Source organism: Mobula hypostoma, chromosome 1, assembly GCF_963921235.1.
Source record: "Mobula hypostoma chromosome 1, sMobHyp1.1, whole genome shotgun sequence".
NCBI classification, from domain to species: Eukaryota; Metazoa; Chordata; class Chondrichthyes; order Myliobatiformes; family Myliobatidae; genus Mobula; species Mobula hypostoma.
In genome coordinates, this window is record NC_086097.1 from 28,898,401 (window position 1) to 28,917,611 (window position 19,211).

General features: G+C 39.9%; 1 protein-coding gene across 1 annotated transcript in view; it reads right to left on the bottom strand.

Moving 5' to 3' along the window:
* Positions 1–2,576: 2,576 nt before the first annotated feature.
* The window catches only part of LOC134342377 (leucine-rich repeat-containing protein 74A), a 69,790-nt gene continuing 53,155 nt past the window's right edge, over positions 2,577–19,211 (bottom strand). The window contains exons 10-13 of the mRNA XM_063040834.1: positions 11,325–11,468; positions 8,152–8,256; positions 7,417–7,502; positions 2,577–3,114 (exon numbers count right to left, since the gene is read on the bottom strand). Coding sequence (XP_062896904.1) covers positions 2,577–3,114; positions 7,417–7,502; positions 8,152–8,256; positions 11,325–11,468 — 873 coding nt within the window. The remainder of the gene's footprint in view (positions 3,115–7,416; positions 7,503–8,151; positions 8,257–11,324; positions 11,469–19,211) is intronic.

Below are 19,211 nucleotides of genomic sequence, written 5' to 3' on the forward strand. Positions count from 1 at the left end.
TTGAGCAAGAGGTGTAAACCAGGGAGGCTGGGAATATTCCCTGAAAAGTTAAGAGTACAAAAAGCATTTTAAGCAGTTTATTGAAGATAACAGCCTATGTACTGGAACAAGTATTTTCCATTATATTCAAAGAACACTCATGGTTTCATATCACAATGATGATAAAACTTTTTCTCTCCATTGAAAGTGTGCAACCCTGAGCTTCCACTTTGATTGTCCCAACCCACTTTGACCTGACATCAGTTTTCTTCACTTCCACTGGATCTCAAAAGATAATGTCCCATCTTCACAATGGGTATTTTACAAAACCTCTACTCTCAGTGCCAGGTTAACCAATTTTAAATTGTATCTATTGTGATTTTTTTCTAAAATCAGAATCAGTTTTATTATCACTGATGTACATGATGAAATTTGTTGTTTTGCAGCTGCAGTATAGTGCCATACATTGTTCAAAAAAAATTATGGACAAGCAATGCCAGTAATAATTCTCCCGTTGCTGTTCACATCTATTCTGGACTCCCTTTTGGTTTTGTTCATGAAAATTCATTAATGAGTATTAATTCACATAAATTTTGTTACTTAAATTCACACTGGAACAAGTGCAGAAAAGATTTACCAAGGTGTTACCTGGACTTGGACACCTGATTTACGTGGAAAGGTTTGTGGACTAGGACTTTATTCCCTGGATCATACAAGGTTGAGGGGTGAACTGATAGAGGTATATAAGATCATGAAGGACATGGACAGGATGAAAGCACATAGACTTTTACCCAGGAAAGGGGTGCTAATAACAAGAGGGCAAAGATAGATTAGGATATTTGTCATATGTACATTGAAAAATACAGTGAAATGTGCCATTTTGTGTCAATGACCACAGTCCAAGGATTGTGATAGGGAGAGCCCGCATGTGTCGCCACACTTCTGACACTTACATTGAATGCACACAACTCACTAACACAAGCACTAACCATACACCTTTGGAATGCGGGATGAAACCAAACCTCCCAGAGGAAACTCACGTGGTTATGGAGAGAATATTCAAATTCTACAGACAGTGCTGAGAATCGAGCCCCAATCAGTCACAAAGTGTTGAATGAACTCAGCATTTTGTGTGTGTTGCTCAGACTTACAGCATCTGCAGATTTTCTCTTGTTTGTGAGCCCCAATCAGTGATCATTGACACTGCCATGCCCATGATTTTAAGATCAAAGGTGATAGGTTTAAAAGGGACATTTGGGGCAGCTTCTTTGTGCAAAGGATGGTGCATACTTGAAATGAACTGCCAGAAATTGTGATTGTGGTGGGTCCATCAGCAATTTTTAAAAGCCATGAAGACGAGTACATGGATAGGAGAATTTTGGAGGGCTGTGAGCGGATAGGACTAGCTTGCTGAGCAATGCAGAATAGATGCTTTGAGCTGTAGGGCCTGTGTCTACTGGAGGCTAGGAGGCCTGTCCTAGGAGTTGGATGACTATTGTGTGGGTGGGCTGGAGGGAGGAAAGGGCTTGTTTTGCTGTTGTGTTATTCTGCTGAGCACTCTGGGCGTGCTATGTTGGCACCTGAATGTGTGGTGACACTTGCAAGCTGCCCCCAGCACATCCCTAGGTTAGTTAATGCAAATGGGGCATTTCACTGTATGTTTCAAATATATATGTAATAAATAAATCTGAATAATGTGCGTAATTTTGTCCCTTATTTGTAAGGAAGGATGTGACCCCGGAGAGGGTCCCAAGGAGGTTCACAGGAATAATTTTACAAATGCAAGCCCTAACATACTGTATAAGGAATGATTGATGACTCTGACTCTACTTGATAGAGTTCAGAAGAAGTGGAAAGGAGTAAGGGATCTCATTGAAACTTATTGGATACTAAAAGGCCTTGATAGAATGGACATGAGAGTCTAGGATCTGATGGCACAGCCTTAGAATAAAGGGATGTACTTTTAAAACTATGATGAAGAAGTAGTTTTCTCAGCTAGAGAGTGGTGAATCCTTGGAATTTGTTGCCAAAGAGGGCTGTGGAGTCAAATGTGTAATTAAGGCAATGACAAATAGGTTCTTAAACACAAAGGTTTCGGCAGATGCTGGATATCAAGAGCAACACACACAAAATGCTGGAGGAACTCAGCAGGTCAGGTAGCATTAATTGAGGGGAATAAACAGTCTACATTTTGGGCAGAGACCCATCATCAGGACTGGAAAGGAAGGGGCCACAAACCAGAAGAAGGAGGTGGGGAAAGGGGAAAGAGTAAAAGCTGATGGTTGATAGGTAAACCAGATGAGGAGGGAGGTTGGTGGGTAGGGATGGGGATAAGTAAGAAGCTGGGAAGGGATAGGTGGAAGAGGTTCTTGAATCGTAAGGGAGTCAAAGTTAGGGGAGAATGGGGTTGAAAAAAATCAGCCATGATTGAATGGCAGAGCAACTTGATGGATGAAATGGACTGGTTCTGCTCCTATATAGAATGGTCTGAAAATGCAATTTGATAATGATTATGTATCATACACTGCTTGTGAGATCTGATCTCACTGAAGTCAGACAATTTAGGATGGATTCCTATCCTACAAATTTCACCATCACTATCTTTTAGTCTTTATCTCCCTCAGCGGTGCTGCTTGTATGATGTGAAAGGAAGTAGCTGGGCTAGACCCAGCCGCGGGAATTCTCTCTATATTGGAGATCATACTTGGACATGACAGAGAATGCACACGTGATTTGGGCTGTAAAGTTGGGTGCATTGTAGGGGAAGATCCCACCCTGGCGGTGGGAACAAATGGGTTTTTTCTGGAATGGCTCAACTGCTGGTGCACCTGAACACTATTCAGGGTTGGCATTGAGTGCCGACTGCTACTTGAGACCACCACATGGTGCCATGGACTTAGCAGTGTGGAGCTTAAATGCTGGGAGCTAGAGGTTTTGAGTGGGTGGATGTCTGGCAGCTTAACCTGACTCGATGAAATGACAGTAGAGCCACGGGGGGTGACAGCCTTTATTGCATTTCTGAACGTCATCAGCACCCGCTGCATCTTCTGTTTCTCCTTCCTCTGCCTGCTGTCTTCTTTGCGGAGCTGCTCCCTGTGCTCCTGAATCATCTGCTTCCTGGTGTCAACCAGATTCCTGCTCAGCTCAGAATTGGGTAGATGGGAGAGGGTCAAAGAGGTTAAAAAAGAAGGAAGGAAAACAAGGCCAAAAGAAGAGGAATTATTTTTAAAAAATTGTTTAAAGCAGATTAATTGCAGCTAACATTTAAAAATTGACAACGTGGGTGGAAATGGTGTGTCTGTAATCTAGTGAAGGAACGTACAGACTGAAGAACACCGTGACTGAGCCCTTCAGCATTAGAAAGGTCGACATCAAACACCGTAGATTAAATCACCAACAATGGAAAGATGATCTCAAACACTACAGATGAACCAGTCCAGTTGGACGTAGTCCTAGAGGTCTCACCTTCAAGTTCTAAGTGCTGCCTCCCCATGCTTCCAACATGTCAGATACCTACCTTCCATTTACCTATCAGAAAATGAATAGACTTTGGATTATCTGCCTGGGTCGTTCTTGACTTTGTCAAACAACCTATTCCCTTCTCAATTGCTGCCAGGTAATGAAAAGAAATTCTTCTTCGAAGCAGAATATCCCTGTGATATTTCTTCTGTGAATTGCCCACAGTAAAGTCTTGGAGATTAGCGGGGTTAATTCCTGGTGATACAGGAAAATCCAAATAAAATGGCTCTGGAGAGCAAATGTGGGAGTTCAAGAGATGAGTTTCTGAACTTGTCTATTACTCTTCATGTGTGAAAGTATTAGGCAGGCATGGCTCCAGCCTCTGAGGTCTAATGGTAATTCTCTCACCAGGCTCTGCATCAAAAAGCACCTGGGAATATTGTGGAACATTGCTGGGGCAGATGGTCTTACTTACTTTTCATGTGACATTGTCTCCCAGAAACAAGAGGTGCCAGTTTGCTCTTTTCAACCTATTCTACTCTTTGGTGTTGTGGCTGAGCCATGACCAAATCCATATATCTTTCCATATACCTCTATATACAACTAACTTTGGAAAGATCAAAGTGAGGTCATAGATTATAGACTATAGAACAATACAGGTCCCTTGGCCCACAATGTTGTGCCAACTTTCTAACCTACTCTAAGATCAATCTAACCCCTCCCTCCCACATAGCCCTCCATTTTTATTTCATTCATGTGCCTGAGAGTCTGTTAAATATCCTTAATGTATCTGCCTCCACCACCACCTCCAGCAGTACGTTCTACACACTCACCACTTCAAAAAAAACTTCCTCTCACACTGCCCTCCCTTTCCTCCAATCACCTTAAAACGATGCCCTCTGGTATTATCTATTTTCATGCTGCAATAAATTCAGCAATGTCAAAGATTGTACTCGGCAATTTACCAGCCATGTTAATTTAACTCTTTCAAGACCTTAGTGGAGGTGTGTACTTTTCAATAATAACAGATGATTATAGACAATCTGGCACATCCTCTCCATGATCTGAAAAAGCAGCGGAACTCCCTTTCAAACAGACTCATTCAGTTCCACTGTCACAAGGATCATTACAGAAAATCTTTCCTACCAAACGCAGTAAGCATGTACAACAGTTCATCTCTGTGTGACAGGAGAACACACAATTGTCTGCTCTATTATTTCGTACATTATTTCACATTGGTACAATATTATTGTAAATATTATTTTGTACATTAGTATTAGCTAAGTGTGCTTTTAAATGTTGCTGCTGTAATGAAAGTATTTCCCACTTGGGATCATTAAAGTACTTATTATTATTATTATTATTATTTAGTTTTGGATACTTTAGTGGAAGCAATTTTCCCCTCTAATTCCAGATTCCATCAACCAATAGAAGTAGTTGCTCTGGTGGAGAATCAGTGGGCTCATGATGGGCCAAATTGCATCCACCTGTGCTGTTACCATTCTATATCTACCTCATGGGTTACCATTATAGTATAAGCCTCCAAAGTCACTATAAGTTAGTTTTGTATTTAAGTTATGCGTTGTCTGCCCCTTCACCCAGACGACAACGCATTATGAAGAATTCTCTTTAGCTAATAATTATCAGTGTGAGTGTGACATCTCTCTCTGAGAATTTTATTTGTCTTCACACAGAATAGACCACTAGCAAGCTTATACAGTATAATTCCGACAAGGTAGTTCAGAGATGGACAATTGTGTACTCGTACTTTGGAGAAACTACAGACAACACTATTGCCGTGGAATATATATCCATTGAGTATTTAAGATTATGGATAAGTTGTCTTAACTTCAAATCTCTGAAAGAACATGCAAAAAATAATAATGTAATATTTACTTTTAATAGTAAAGTAAAATACTGTAGATAATTATAAGAACTTTAACACAACATACATTTTGTTGTTAACCTCATCTTCTCTCCATTTTTTTTGCACTAGTTGACTTTATCTCTGGCACTTATCTCCTGACTTAACAAAAACTATGCTTCTTGAGGCAGACTGAAGCTAGTTTGAAAAGAAATAAGAAGCATTTTACTGTGAAGATAATGTAAATCAGTTTCCTTTTTTAAAAATCTCAATCTCACCACCCTCTGAACACACGAGGTTGTCAGAATGCAGTTGTCAACATTCACCCAAATTTGTCAGAATGCATCTACAGCAACCAATATCATTTGAGCAGAAATTTCCCCAAACTAAATAGATTAACTTTATTTATTTGTCAGATGCACATTGAAACATACAATAAAATGTGTCATTTGCGTCAATGACCAACACGGTCTGTCGATTGTGCTGGGGGCAGCTCACAAGTGTCATCTTTCTTCCATGCCCACAGCTTACTAACTAACTTGTGACACTTTGGAAAGTGGGAGAAAGCCAAAGCATCCAGAGGAATCCCACACGAGAATTCTGGGAATTGAACCCTGATCTTACAGCTGGTTGTTGCACTAACCACTACACAACCATAAGCAAGTCATTACAAATGCTCAGAAGGTCAGGCAACATCTATGGTGTTGGAGTTAGTTCAAATTTCACATCAATGGCCTTTCATCATAATGGGGAACATTGGAGGAACACTAAATTAAGATACAGGGAAGAAGAAAGGAAAAATCAAAGGAGAGCATCTACAGCAGTTACAGATGTGAGCTGAGAAGTAGCAAATTGATCTCAATATAGATAAGTGTGTGGAGATACAGATAAACATGGGAGCTATACTACAAATGGTAGGGCACGAGGGAGTGTAATGGAACAGGAACATGGGAATTCAGTGCATGGTTCATTGAAAGCAGCATCACAACCGGAAAGGGAGGTGAAAAAGGTGATTAGTAACACACGCAAGTTGCTCAAGAAACTCAGCAGGTCAGGCTGTATCTCCCCATAGACGCTGCCTGACCTACTGTGTTACTCAAACATTTGCCCTGGATTTCCAGCATCTGCAGAACCTTTTAAGATGTTTAGCATGCTGCCTTTCATCAGTCAGTCAGTAATTTTCCATCAGTATTTTCCTGTTGAACTAATTAAGAAACAATCTTTGGCATAATTACAGGTTGTTTTGCTTTTCCTACATATTCCCTAAGAAGTATATATTGTGCCCAGCCAACAAATTACCTTCTAAACAACATGCCATTCCTTCAGTCTTGATGAAACATAATTGGTTAAAATGTATTGTCTAATTCTCTCTCCACAGATTCTGCCTGCCCAGCTGAGTATTTCCAGCATTTTCAGTTTTTATTTTATATTTCTAGCATCTGCATTTTTCTGCTTTCAACGGGTCTTGCAGTTCTTTCTGTCATAGCTAGGCTGAAATCCCAGTTGCTAATCTACAGAGTACCTTCACCATATGGCCTGTAGCTATTAGGGATGGAGGTATAAAACCAAGGACAACCTGGGATTGACCATAAATGTTGATACTAAAACCACAACAATATCTAAAATGCACATGGATAGATAAGGTTTTGAGGGATATAGGCCAAACATGGGGAAATAGGACCAACTTAGATGGGAATCTTGGTTGGCAGGGACCTGGACATTATCATATCTTACATGTGCCTTGTGTGGTGTATGGCTGCTGGTACTGTGTTTTGCACCTTGGCCCCGGAGAAACACTCATTTATTTGGCTGTATTCATATATGGTTGAATAACAATTGAATTTGAACTTGGTGGCCTATGCTTGATCTCTTGAATTTTTTAACATTTAACCATATTTCTAAAAGTCCTGACGAAGGGTCTCGGCCCGAAACGTCCACTGTACCTCTTCCTAGAGATGCTGCCTGGCCTGCTGTGTTCACCAGCAACTTTGATGTGCGTTGAGGTAATAGTCATGTGCTATAAAATCCCTCTGGGGGAGTCACTCTGAATTCCAAGGTAGAAGAGAAAACATTCTCCACATGGTATCTTAATACTTCATTGTTCAACTTCCTACCTGTAGTCAATTGCTCCTGTATTTTCCTTATCAAGCTTGTTGATAAGTTCCTCAACCTGGATGAGGTCCAATGGAATGTTGAATTGCTGGTGGGAGAAGTTCCAGAAACAAGCAGTAAGGCTCAGCGGAACTCAGACTTTTCAATTTGTTACAACACAACCAGTCCTGCTAACATTTACATTCTTGGTGAGGATTATCGCAGTAATGCCTGCCCTTCCAGTCCATAATCTAACAAAACCTTGGAGTCTGCTGGAGGCTAGAGGCTGGAGATGTGTCCTGTGGTTGAAGTTCTGTGTATGTGCATGGCTGGGAGAGAGGAATGGGACTTGTTTTGCTGCTTGTTGTGTTCAATGTTGTTCTGCCAAGCATTATGAGCATGCTAGTTGGCACTGAAATGTATGACAACACTTTCTGGCTGCCCCAGCACACCCACAAGTGTGTTGGTTGTTGGTGAAAGTGACACATTTCACTATATGTTTCAATGTACAGTACACATGACAAATAAACTTGAAATTTCAGTAAAGGAGATGAGGAAGTGGGGGGAGTTTAATGAAGGTTGGTGAATGGCATGGCATACTTTGAGACAGACTTATTCATGCTATCCCCTTCCCATTTGGACAGATTGTGAAATTCCCATCCTTACAGTTCTCCAATATGTACAACTTCGGCAGGATCTTTATGCAAAGACATCCCTCCCCGCACACCCCCCCCCCACCACCACTACCAGCTCCCAACCTGTAAAGCTCTTCGGAAGTCAGACACAGGCACGCTCATATTTCCTGCTTTGTCCATGTTTCGGAAGAAATCCGAGAGACGAAGTTTGCGCTTGTCAAGATAATTCTGCCAGAAAACAATCACACAACAGTCAGGGACAACTTAATTTATTGCTCTATCCCATGTTAGTGTATTCGTTAAAGTATTAGCACTCATGGTGTAATATCAAAGTCAAAGTAAATTTATTATCATAGTACATATATGTCACCATATACTACTTTGAGATCTATTTTCCTGCAGGTATTTACAGGAAATGAAAGGAATACAATAGGATTTATGAAAAACTATACATAAATAAAGTCTGACAAGCAGCCAATCTGCAAAGGAAGAGAAATTGTGCAAACAAAAACAGAATAATACTGAGAACATGAGTTGTAGAGTCCTTGAAAGTGAGTCTGTAGGTTGTAGACAACAGGAATTCTGCAGATGCTGGAAATTCAAGCAACATACATCAAAGTTGCTAGTGAACGCAGCAGGCCAGGCAGCATCTCTAGGAAGAGGTGCAGTCGACGTTTCGGGCCGAGACCCTTCGTCAGGACTAACTGGAGGAAGAGTGAGTAAGGGATTTGAAAGTTGGAGGGGGAGGAGGAGATCCAAAATGATAGGAGAAGACAGGAGGGGGAGGGATAGAGCCGAGAGTTGGACAGGTGATAGGCAAAAGGGGATATGAGAGGATCATGGGACAGGAGGTCCGGGAAGAAAGACAAGGGGGGGGGTGACCCAGAGGATGGGCAAGAGGTATATTCAGAAGGACAGAGGGAGAAAAAGGAGAGTGAGAGAAAGAATGTGTGCATAAAAATGAGTAACAGATGGGGTACGAGGGGGAGGTGGGGCCTTAGCAGAAGTTAGAGAAGTCGATGTTCATGCCATCAGGTTGGAGGCTACCCAGACGGAATATAAGGTGTTGTTCCTCCAACCTGAGTGTGGCTTCATCTTTACAGTAGAGGAGGCCGTGGATAGACATGTCAAAATGGGAATGGGATGTGGAATTAAAATGTGTGGCCACTGGGAGATCCTGCTTTCTCTGGCGGACAGAGCGTAGATGTTCAGCAAAGTGGTCTCCCAGTCTGCGTCGGGTCTCGCCAATATATAAAAGGCCACATCGGGAGCACCGGACGCAGTATATCACCCCAGTCGACTCACAGGTGAAGTGATGCCTCACCTGGAAGGACTGTTTGGGGCCCTGAATGGTGGTAAGGGAGGAAGTGTAAGGGCATGTGTAGCACTTGTTCCGCTTACACGGATAAGTGCCAGGAGGGAGATCAGTGGGGAGGGATGGGGGGGACGAATGGACAAGGGAGTTGTGTAGGGAGTGATCCCTGCGGAATGCAGGGGGGGGGAGGGAAAGATGTGCTTAGTGGTGGGATCCCGTTGGAGGTGGCAGAAGTTACTGAGAATAATATGTTGGACCCGGAGGCTGGTGGGGTGGTAGGTGAGGACCAGGGGAACCCTATTCCTAGTGGGGTGGTGGGAGGATGGAGTGAGAGCAGATGTACGTGAAATGGGGGAGATGCGTTTAAGAGCAGAGTTGATATTGGAGGAAGGGAAGCCCCTTTCTTTAAAAAAGGAAGACATCTCCCTCATCCTAGAATGAAAAGCCTCATCCTGAGAGCAGATGCGGCGGAGACGGAGGAATTGCGAGAAGGGGATGGCGTTTTTGCAAGAGACAGGGTGAGAAGAGGAATAGTCCAGATAGCTGTGAGAGTCAGTAGGCTTATAGTAGAATCAGTTCAGGGTTGTGGAGAGTAATATTATCCACACCACCTCAGGAGCCTGATTGTTGTAGGCTACTAACTATTCCTTAACTTGTCCTTAGAGCAGATACTCTCTCATCCAGGCAACATCCTTGTATACTTCTGCACCCTCTCCAAAGTCTCCAGGACCTGCAGTGTGGTGACCAGAACTGCACACAATACTCCAAGTTTGGCCTAACTGAAGTTTTATATAGCTGCAATGTGACCTCCCGACATCAATAATAATACCCCAACTGATGTATGCAAGCATGATATACACTTTCTTTACCCCCCCATCCACTTTATTTTTAGAGAATTTCGAGATACAGCATGGTAACAGACCCTTCCTGCTCAATAGACCCATGTTGCCCAATTAACCCATGTGACCATTTAACTTACCAATCCCTATGGCTTTGGGAAGTGGGAGGAAGACAGAGCACCTGAAGGAAACTCACATAGTCAAGAGGAGAACGTACAAACTCCTTACAGTGGCAGGAATGGAACCCAGCTCACTGGTGCTGTTAATGTGTCATGCTAACTGCTACACTACCATGACATGCCACCCCCACGTGTTGCCATTTTCATAAGCTATAGTATAAATAACTAAGCTAAGTTGGTTGTTCAGATGTTGGCTGACATATTTGCCTACTAAGTAATATGAGTGTACTTCAGTAGTAACTTATTAGTTGTGAAGCATTTGGACTCATTCTGAGAATATGAGATATAAGTAGATAATGCTAGAAAGGGTCAACAGGTCAGACTAATTGTGGAGGGAGAAACAATATTTCAGGATGAAGACTTCATGAGAGCAAGGAAAATGAAAACAAATTTGTTTTAGGTTCCGGAGAGGGCGTAGTATGGCTTGGACAAAGGAGATATGTCTGAGAGGATGTTGCCAGGATTGTCCTGGGGATAAATTGTTGATGGTTATCTGAGAAAACAAACATGGAAAAAAGAATGCAAAAGCTGTAAAATACCAAGGGCATTAGAACAGACAGAAATAAAAGCCTTAAATTGTGGGTAGTTGTAACACAAAGGCTGTGAAATGCAGTGCTGTAGAAAATGCCCAAGATGGTGAGACCATGATATGGAGAGAGAAAAGGACTGTCAATATCAAGATTGATGAGCTACAGTACAACCAACCCACCAGTTCTATACAAAATAAAGAAAAATCAGTTATCTGAAGTTGAATTTGAAACTAAATCCCGGAAGTTGTTATATGCCCAGATGAGAAATGAGGTGGTGTTCCTCAAGTTTACATTGGGCCTCATTGTAACAGTGCCAGGTCACAGACAAGGTGAGGATATGAAAGTCACTACATGTAAGTTTCTCTTTACTTCTAAACTCTGTTACACTGAATTAACCATGTTCATAATGCTTTATGTTTGTGGGTTTTCTTACCTGGATCACTTTCATTGGATCAAGTCTGTGGGTTCTCCCCCCTGACACAAAGCCACCAACCCCTCTAATTTCAATCTGAAACTGTGGATGATTATCAGTAATTCCCTTCAGCAGTTCCATGAATTTTTCATTCACCAGTACATTCTGCAAAGGAAAAAAAAGTACTTTACATTTTAGGCAAGAGTTGGCATACTGTGTTGGTCATTGATGTAAATGATGTACATGTGAGAAATAAAGCTAATTTTTAATCTTTAAAGGGAACACTTTCTTTTTCAATCTTTTTTTATTGAGTTTCAAATTGATAAACATAACTGATAATGATACAAAGAGATCGGGATTACATTAATAACGGTTAACATGTACAGACACAGACTCCAAGTAACATATTTAATTTAATCCTCCCAATCTCTTAATAACTGAACATGAAAAAGATTCAAAAAAAAAGTTTTTACCCCCTACACTAAAAAAAAACAAAACAGAAACTGAGCTGTCATATTTCATAGGTTGAAATCATTATTTGTCATCAACTCCACTCCTCTATACACAAACAAAAAGTTATTAAAAAGGATTCAGAAAAGGTCAACTTACATCATATGAAAATGTTGAATAAATGGCCTCCAAGTTTCTTCAAATTTAACTGAAGGATCAGTGGTACCACTCCTAATTTTTTCCAAATTTAAACATGTTATAGTTTGGGAAAACCATTGAAATGTAGTAGGGGGATTAGAATCTTTCCATTTAAATAAAATGGATCTTCTGGCTATTAATGTAACAAGTGCAATCAAACGACAAGCTGAAGGGGATAAACGAATAAAGTCTATCATTGGTAGTCCAAAAATTGCAGTAATAGCATGAGGTTGTAAATCAATATGTAAAACTACTGAAATAATATCAAAAATGTCTTTCCAATATTTTTTCCAAAAGAGGGCAAGACCAGAACATATGCGTCAAGGAAGCTACCTCAAAATTACATCTGTCACAGACAGGATTTATATGACCATAAAAATGAGCTAACTTATCCTTAGACTTATGTGCCCTATGAACCACCTTAAATTGTATCATTGTGTGTCCAGCACACATTGAAGAAGTGTTAGCTAGTTGGAGAATTTTCTCCCATTTCTCTATGGATAAAGATACCTGAAGTTCTCTTTCTTATTCATTCTTAATTTTACCAAACACACCTAAACATATTTTTGTAATTAAATCATAAAAAATTGCTAGTAAACTCTTCTGATAGGGGTTTAAACCTAAAAAATTTTCTGTAATTTCAATTTGATGTGATATCGGAAAAGTAGGCAAAATAACCTTCAAAAAGTTTCTAATCTGTAAATATCTGAAAAAAATGCGATCTAGGCAAATTATATTTATTAGACAACCATTCAATTATCCATGAATAAATCACGAAAACATATTATTCCCTTTGTTTTCCAGAAAAGAAAAGCTTGATTAGTTCTGGATGGTTGGAAGAAAAAATTGGATATAATAGGACTTGATAGGATAAATTTATTCAATCCAAAAAATTTACGAAATTGAAACCATATTTGTATTGTATGTTTAATTATTGGATTAATCGTTCATTTATTCAGTTTAGTAAGTGCAACGGGAAGCAAAGCCCCTAAAATAGAAGTCAATGAGAACCCCTGTACAGACTCACACTCGAGGTTCACCCATGGTGGACATTGAATTTCATCCAAATCTTGCATCCAGAACATTCGGGTATCGAATATTAATTGTCCAATAATAGAATCTAAAGTTCGGCAATGCCAAACCGCCATCCTTTATTGATTTCTGTAAATATTTCTTACTTAATCTAGGATTTTTATTCTGCCATATACATGAAGAAATTTTAGAATCAATAATATCAAAAAAGGATTTCGAGATGAAGATTGATACCGTTTGAAATAGATACAGAAATTTAGGTAAAATAATCATCTTAATAGCATTGATCGACCAATCAATGATAGGGACAATGGGGACCATTTAGTAAGCAGCTGTTTAACATGATCAATTAAGGGTAAAAAGTTAACTTTAAATAGATCCTTATGCTTCTTAGTAATTTTAACACCCAAATAAGTAAAATAATCAGTAACCAGTCTAAATGGTGATTGTCTATAGATTGGAACTTGTATATTTAATGGAAAAAGCTCACTCTTATTAAGATTCAATTCATAACCAGAAAAACTACTAAACTAAGCAAGTAATAATATTACTGCAGGGATGGATTTCTCTGGACTAGAGATATATAGTAACAGGTCATCGGCATATAATGATACCTTATGCGTCTCATTCCCATGAATAATGCCAAATATATTGGGTGAATCACGAAGAGCGATTGCCAAGGGTTCCAAGGAAATATCAAATAGTAAAGGGCTTAAAGGGCAGTCCTATCTAGCACCTTGGAAAAGCCTAAAAAAGACAACTAATAATCTCTCATTATTAGTAAGTACAGAAGCCAAAGGTATATGGTATGTCAACTTAATCCAAGATAGGAATTTTGGGCTAGAATTAAATTTCTCAAGGATGTTAAATAAATACTCCCATTCAACTCTATCAAATGCCTTCTCGGCGAAATAACACATTCTGGAGATTTAGATGAAGAAGTATATACAATGTTCATCAACACCCCAACATTAAAATAATGATTTTTAATAAATCCTATCTGGTCACCAGAAACAATTTGTGGCAATACATTTTCCAATCTAATTGATCTAATTCCAAAAATTTTGGAGTCCCCATTTAACAAGGATATAGGTCTATATGATGCACATTCAGTGGGGTTTTTATCTTTTTTAGGAATTAAAGAAATAGATGCTTCATAAAAAGATTGTGGTAATTTACCTACAAATAAGGCATCCTTAAAAATTCCACATAACCAAGGAGAAAGTAGACTTGAAAAAGATTTTTAAAATTCTACTGTATACCCATCCAGGCAGGGTGCTTTACTAAAATTCATCAGAGAAATTGCTTTCTTTATTTCTTCTTCTGTAATAGGTGCATCTAATGGTAAACATTCATTAAGTGGTAATTTTGGAATATTCATTTTTCTTAGAAATTTATGCATTATGGTAGAATCATCAAGAGATTCTGATTGGTATAAAGAGGTATAATTCTTGAAAAGATTTATTAATTTCATCATAATCAACCATCAAAGTACCATCCTGTTTACAAACTTTAATAATCTGATGTTTAGCCGAAGCAGCTTTCAATTGGTTGGCCAGTAATTTACCTGATTTATCATCATGTATATAAAATTGACTCTTAGATTTAAGTAATTGATTTTCAATTGGGGATGTTAATAACAAACTGTGTTGCATCTAAAGTTCAACTCTCTTTTTGTAAAGCTTCAAATTAGGAGCAGCAGAACATTTTTTACCAATTTCTTTAATCTTATCAACCAATGTACATATTTCATTATTGATCCGTCTTTTTCAATCCAGCAGAATATGAAATAATTTGCCCATGGATATATGCTTTAAAAGTGTCCCATAATATCCCACTGGAAATTTCTTCCGTAAAATTAGTTGAGAAGAAAAAGGCAATCTGTTCTTTAATAAAATTAACAAAATTTAAGTTCTGAAGCAGAGTAGAATTGAACTGCCATTGTCTAGCACTGAAAGTTACATCAGTTAATTTGATTGGTAGTTTCAGGGGCGGATGATCAGAGACGGCAATTGCATCGAACTCACAGGCAGTAACAGATGAAACTAATTGAAAGTCAATGAAAAGGTAATCAATTCTGGAGTAATTATGATATACATGAGAAAAGAATGAGAACTCTTTATCGTTAGGATATAAAAACCTCCAAACTTCTAAACTTCCGGAGTCAACTAAAAAGGGATTGATAAAAATAACGGATTTATTTGGAACACTCACAATGCGCTGGAGGAACTCAGCAGGTCAGTCAGCATCAGTTGAAAAGATTAGTCGATGTTTCGGGCCGAAACCCTTTGTCAGGACTGAAGGAAGAACCTTGGGGAGGGTTTGAAGAATGCTGGTAGTTGAAAAAAACAGTAATTTGAAAGACAAAGGGGTGGGGGAGGGGAAGCAGGGAGGTGATTGGCAGGAGAACAACGCGCAGTAGTAGAAGGAGGCGGAACAATGAGGGAGGTGATGTGAAATAAGGATAGAGGAAGGGAGGGGGAGGGAATTATCGGAAGTTGGAGAATTCTATGTTCATACCAAGGGGCTGGAGACTACCTAGACGGTATATGAGGTGTTACTCCTCCGTCCTGAGTTTAGCCTCATCATGGCAGTAGAGGAGGCCATGTATGGACATATCTGAATGGGAGTGGGAAGCAGAGTTGAAGTGGGTGGCTACTGGGAGATCCTGTCTGTTGTGGTGGATGGAGAGGAGGTGCTCGACGAAGCAGTCCCCCAATCTGCGTCGGGTTTCACCGATGTAGAGGAGGCCGCACCGGGATCACCGGATGCAATAGATGACCCCAACTGATTCGCAAGTGAAGTGTTGCCTCACCTGGAAGGACTGTTTGGGGCCCTGAATGGTGGCAAGAGAGGAGGTGTAGGGACAGGTGTAGCACTTACGCTTACAAGGATAAGTGCCGGGTGGGAGATCCATGGAGAGGGACGTGCGGATAAGTGAGTCGTGGAGGGATCAATCCCTGCGGAAAGCGGAGAGGGATGGAGAGGGAAAGATGTGCTTAGTGGTGGGGTCCTGTTGAAGATGGCGGAAGTTGCGGATGATAATGTGCTGGATCCAGAGGCTGGTGGGGTGGTAGGTGAGGACAAGGGGAACTCCATCCCTGTTATGGTGGTGGGAAGATGGGGTGAGGGCCGGTGCGAGAAATGGAGGAGATGTGGGTGAGGGCATCATTGATCACCATAGAAAGGAAACCACGATCCTTAAAGAAAGAGGACATTTGAGATGTCCTGGAACGGAAAGCCCCATCCTCAGAGCAGATGCGGCGGAGACAGAGGAACTGGGAATAGGGAATGGCATTTTCGCATGTGGCGGGGTGGGAAGAAGTATAGTCGAGGTAGTTATGAGAGTAAGTGGGCTTGCAGAAGATGTCAGTGGACAGTCTGTCTCCAGAGATGGAGACCGAGACATCGAGAGAGGGGAGAGAAGTGTCAGAGATAGACCAAGTGAAATTGAGGGCTGGGTGGAAGTTTGAAGTAAAGTCGATGAAATTGACAAGCTCAGCATGGGTGCAGGAAGCAGCACCAATGTAGTCGTCAATGTATCGAAGGAAAAATTTGGGAGCAGTACCAGAATAGGTTTGGAGCACAGACTGTTCCACATAACCAACGAAGAGGCAGGCGTAGCTGGGTCCCATGTGAGTTCCCATAGCTACACCCTTAGTCTGAAGAAAGTGGGAAGAGTGGATTTATTTGGAAGTACCTGACTGGACGCAGACCTGTCCATCGAGGGATTCAGGCAACAGTTAAAATCTCCGCCCATTACAAACGTATATTCATTTAAATTAGGAAGAGATGCAAATAAATGCTTAAAGAATTCAGGATAATTGGTATTTGGTGCATAGATATTAACCATAACAACTTGTTGGTTATAAAGTAAACCAGTAATTAACAGAAATCTACCATTCGGGTCTGAAGTTGTTTCATAGTGAACAAATGAAATCGAGGAATCTATAAAAATAGAGACACCTTTTACCTTAGTCTGTGAATTAGAGTGAAATTGATATTCCTTCCAAAACCTAATAAAACGCTGATTATCCTCCTTCCTTACATGAGTCTCCTGGGCAAAGATAATCTGAGCATTCAATCTATGAAAAACTTTAAAAATCTTCTTCCATTTAATCGGATGATTCAAACCATTCGTATTCCATGAAACAAAGTTAATAATATTATCCATTGTACTTGAATAAGCCATATGGTGTGTAAAGGGTTAACCTTACTGCATAGGAAACTCATGAATCAGGAAAAGGGAAAAAGGTTTAAAGAGGAACTGTAAGTTATGACAATTCAGACATATTTGTAGTTTCGGATCAGCCCAGATGGAAAAAAATCAAACCTAAAATAATCCCGCCCCCATCCAAAAAAGCCCTAAGACTGGCCAACAGAGAACCAGAAAGCTATCTAGACACTTCCCGACCCCCATCTCTCTTGATGGCAAGTCTCCAATGAAAAAGGAATTCATAACACCACATGTAGTCAAAATATTGAGAAGAGAATGCCATAAAAAACACCAAATGTTAAAAAGACAGCCATTTGCAAAACATTTTGAAAGGCAAGATCTTGGAAAGTGAAACAAAATACAATCTTATTAATATTTCAAGAAAAAAAATAAATCACCAAATCAGATTCTTAATTATTTTCAAAAACAAACAATTGAGAATAATAGAATAAAATAGTAATGGGAGAGAAAGAAAAAGGAACTTTAACATAAAAGCATGATAAATATCCATAACAAAATACGAGCATTATCAAACCAAGGCACAATTCTTCAAACTTTAGAAGTCCAAATCTATAAACTGGTTATTAACTTAAAAACAAATGAATACAGACATGAAAAAACAGTAAATTTATTAGACAGCTGAGATTGAACGTTGATCCTCAAGGAATTGATGAGTTACGTCTGTGGATTTAAACTATTTATGTGATTTATCAGGCAGAACTACCCTTAGATGAGTTGGAAATAGCAGAACTGGTTGGAACTTTCTTTAATAGGGCTCGGACATCACCAGTTTATAAGTCAAATGAATACAAACATGAAGAAACAGCAAATTTATTAGACATCTGAGCTCGGACTTTGATCCTCAAAAAATTGATATGCTTCGTCCATGGATTTAAACCACTTACACAATTTATCAGGCAGAACAACCCTTAGGTGAGCTGGAAATAGCGGAGCTGGTTGGAAATTTCTTTGATCTAATTCGGACATCACAGGTTTAAAAAGCAATTTTTCTTGCATTGCCTCAGGACTGTAGTCTTCAACCAGATGAAACTTGAGATCTCCATGCACAATAACCCCTTTCCCATGAGCAATTCGAATCAAATGCTCCTTAGTATGCACATAATGAAATCTGAGTATCACAGGTTGGGGTTTCAATGCCTTAGGGGGTTTAACTCTTAAAGACCAGTGGGTGCAATTGAGTATAGGGGGAGAAGAAAAAATATCAGATCTGAACACCTCCATTAAAAATTGAGAAAAAAAGTTAGTAAGGTCTCCTCTCTCAGTGTCTTCACTGAATCCTATTATTCGCAAATTCTGTCTCCGACTACGACTCTCCAAGTCAATAGTCTTGACTCTATACTGTTCCAGTGCTTGAGTGATCAAAGTTAATTTCTTTTCCAATAGATCCAGCCTGCGATCTCTTTATCTCCCAGCTTCAACGAGTTCAGAAATTTGTTGTTATTGTTTTTCGCTCTCCCGCTTAAGTACTGCCAATCTACCTTCGATCTCCTTTAACAATACTTCCAAAGTAGCAAACCTTTTATCAAATTTATTATCCAGAAGCTTCGAGATAGCCTCCAAAGTAAGATGAGACTGTTTAGGCTGTTCAAAAACACCTCCTTTCTTTCCATTTCCATTACCAGCTTCCTTGCCTTCAGCTAATGTCTTTTTTCCTCCGATAGTCATTTCCATTGATTAAAAATCAAAATTCAAGCATATAAAAGTGTTATAAACATTTTGATATAGATAGTAAAAGGGTCGTAAAAAGATTGAAAAATGAATGGAGCAAAGCCAAAATGCGACCTACTCCATCTAGCGCCACAAGAGAGTCAAAGGGAACACTTCTTGAACGTACAAGCATTCCGCCAGCATTTTTCCTTCAGCTTTCTACTACTGGGAATAATTCGCTCCATTTCTCAGATGATGTTCCAAGGTCACTGATCTGATAGTTTATCTCTACCCCTCTCCTCCAGATTCTGCCCAAGTTTTTCTGTTACGCACAGTGACAAGCA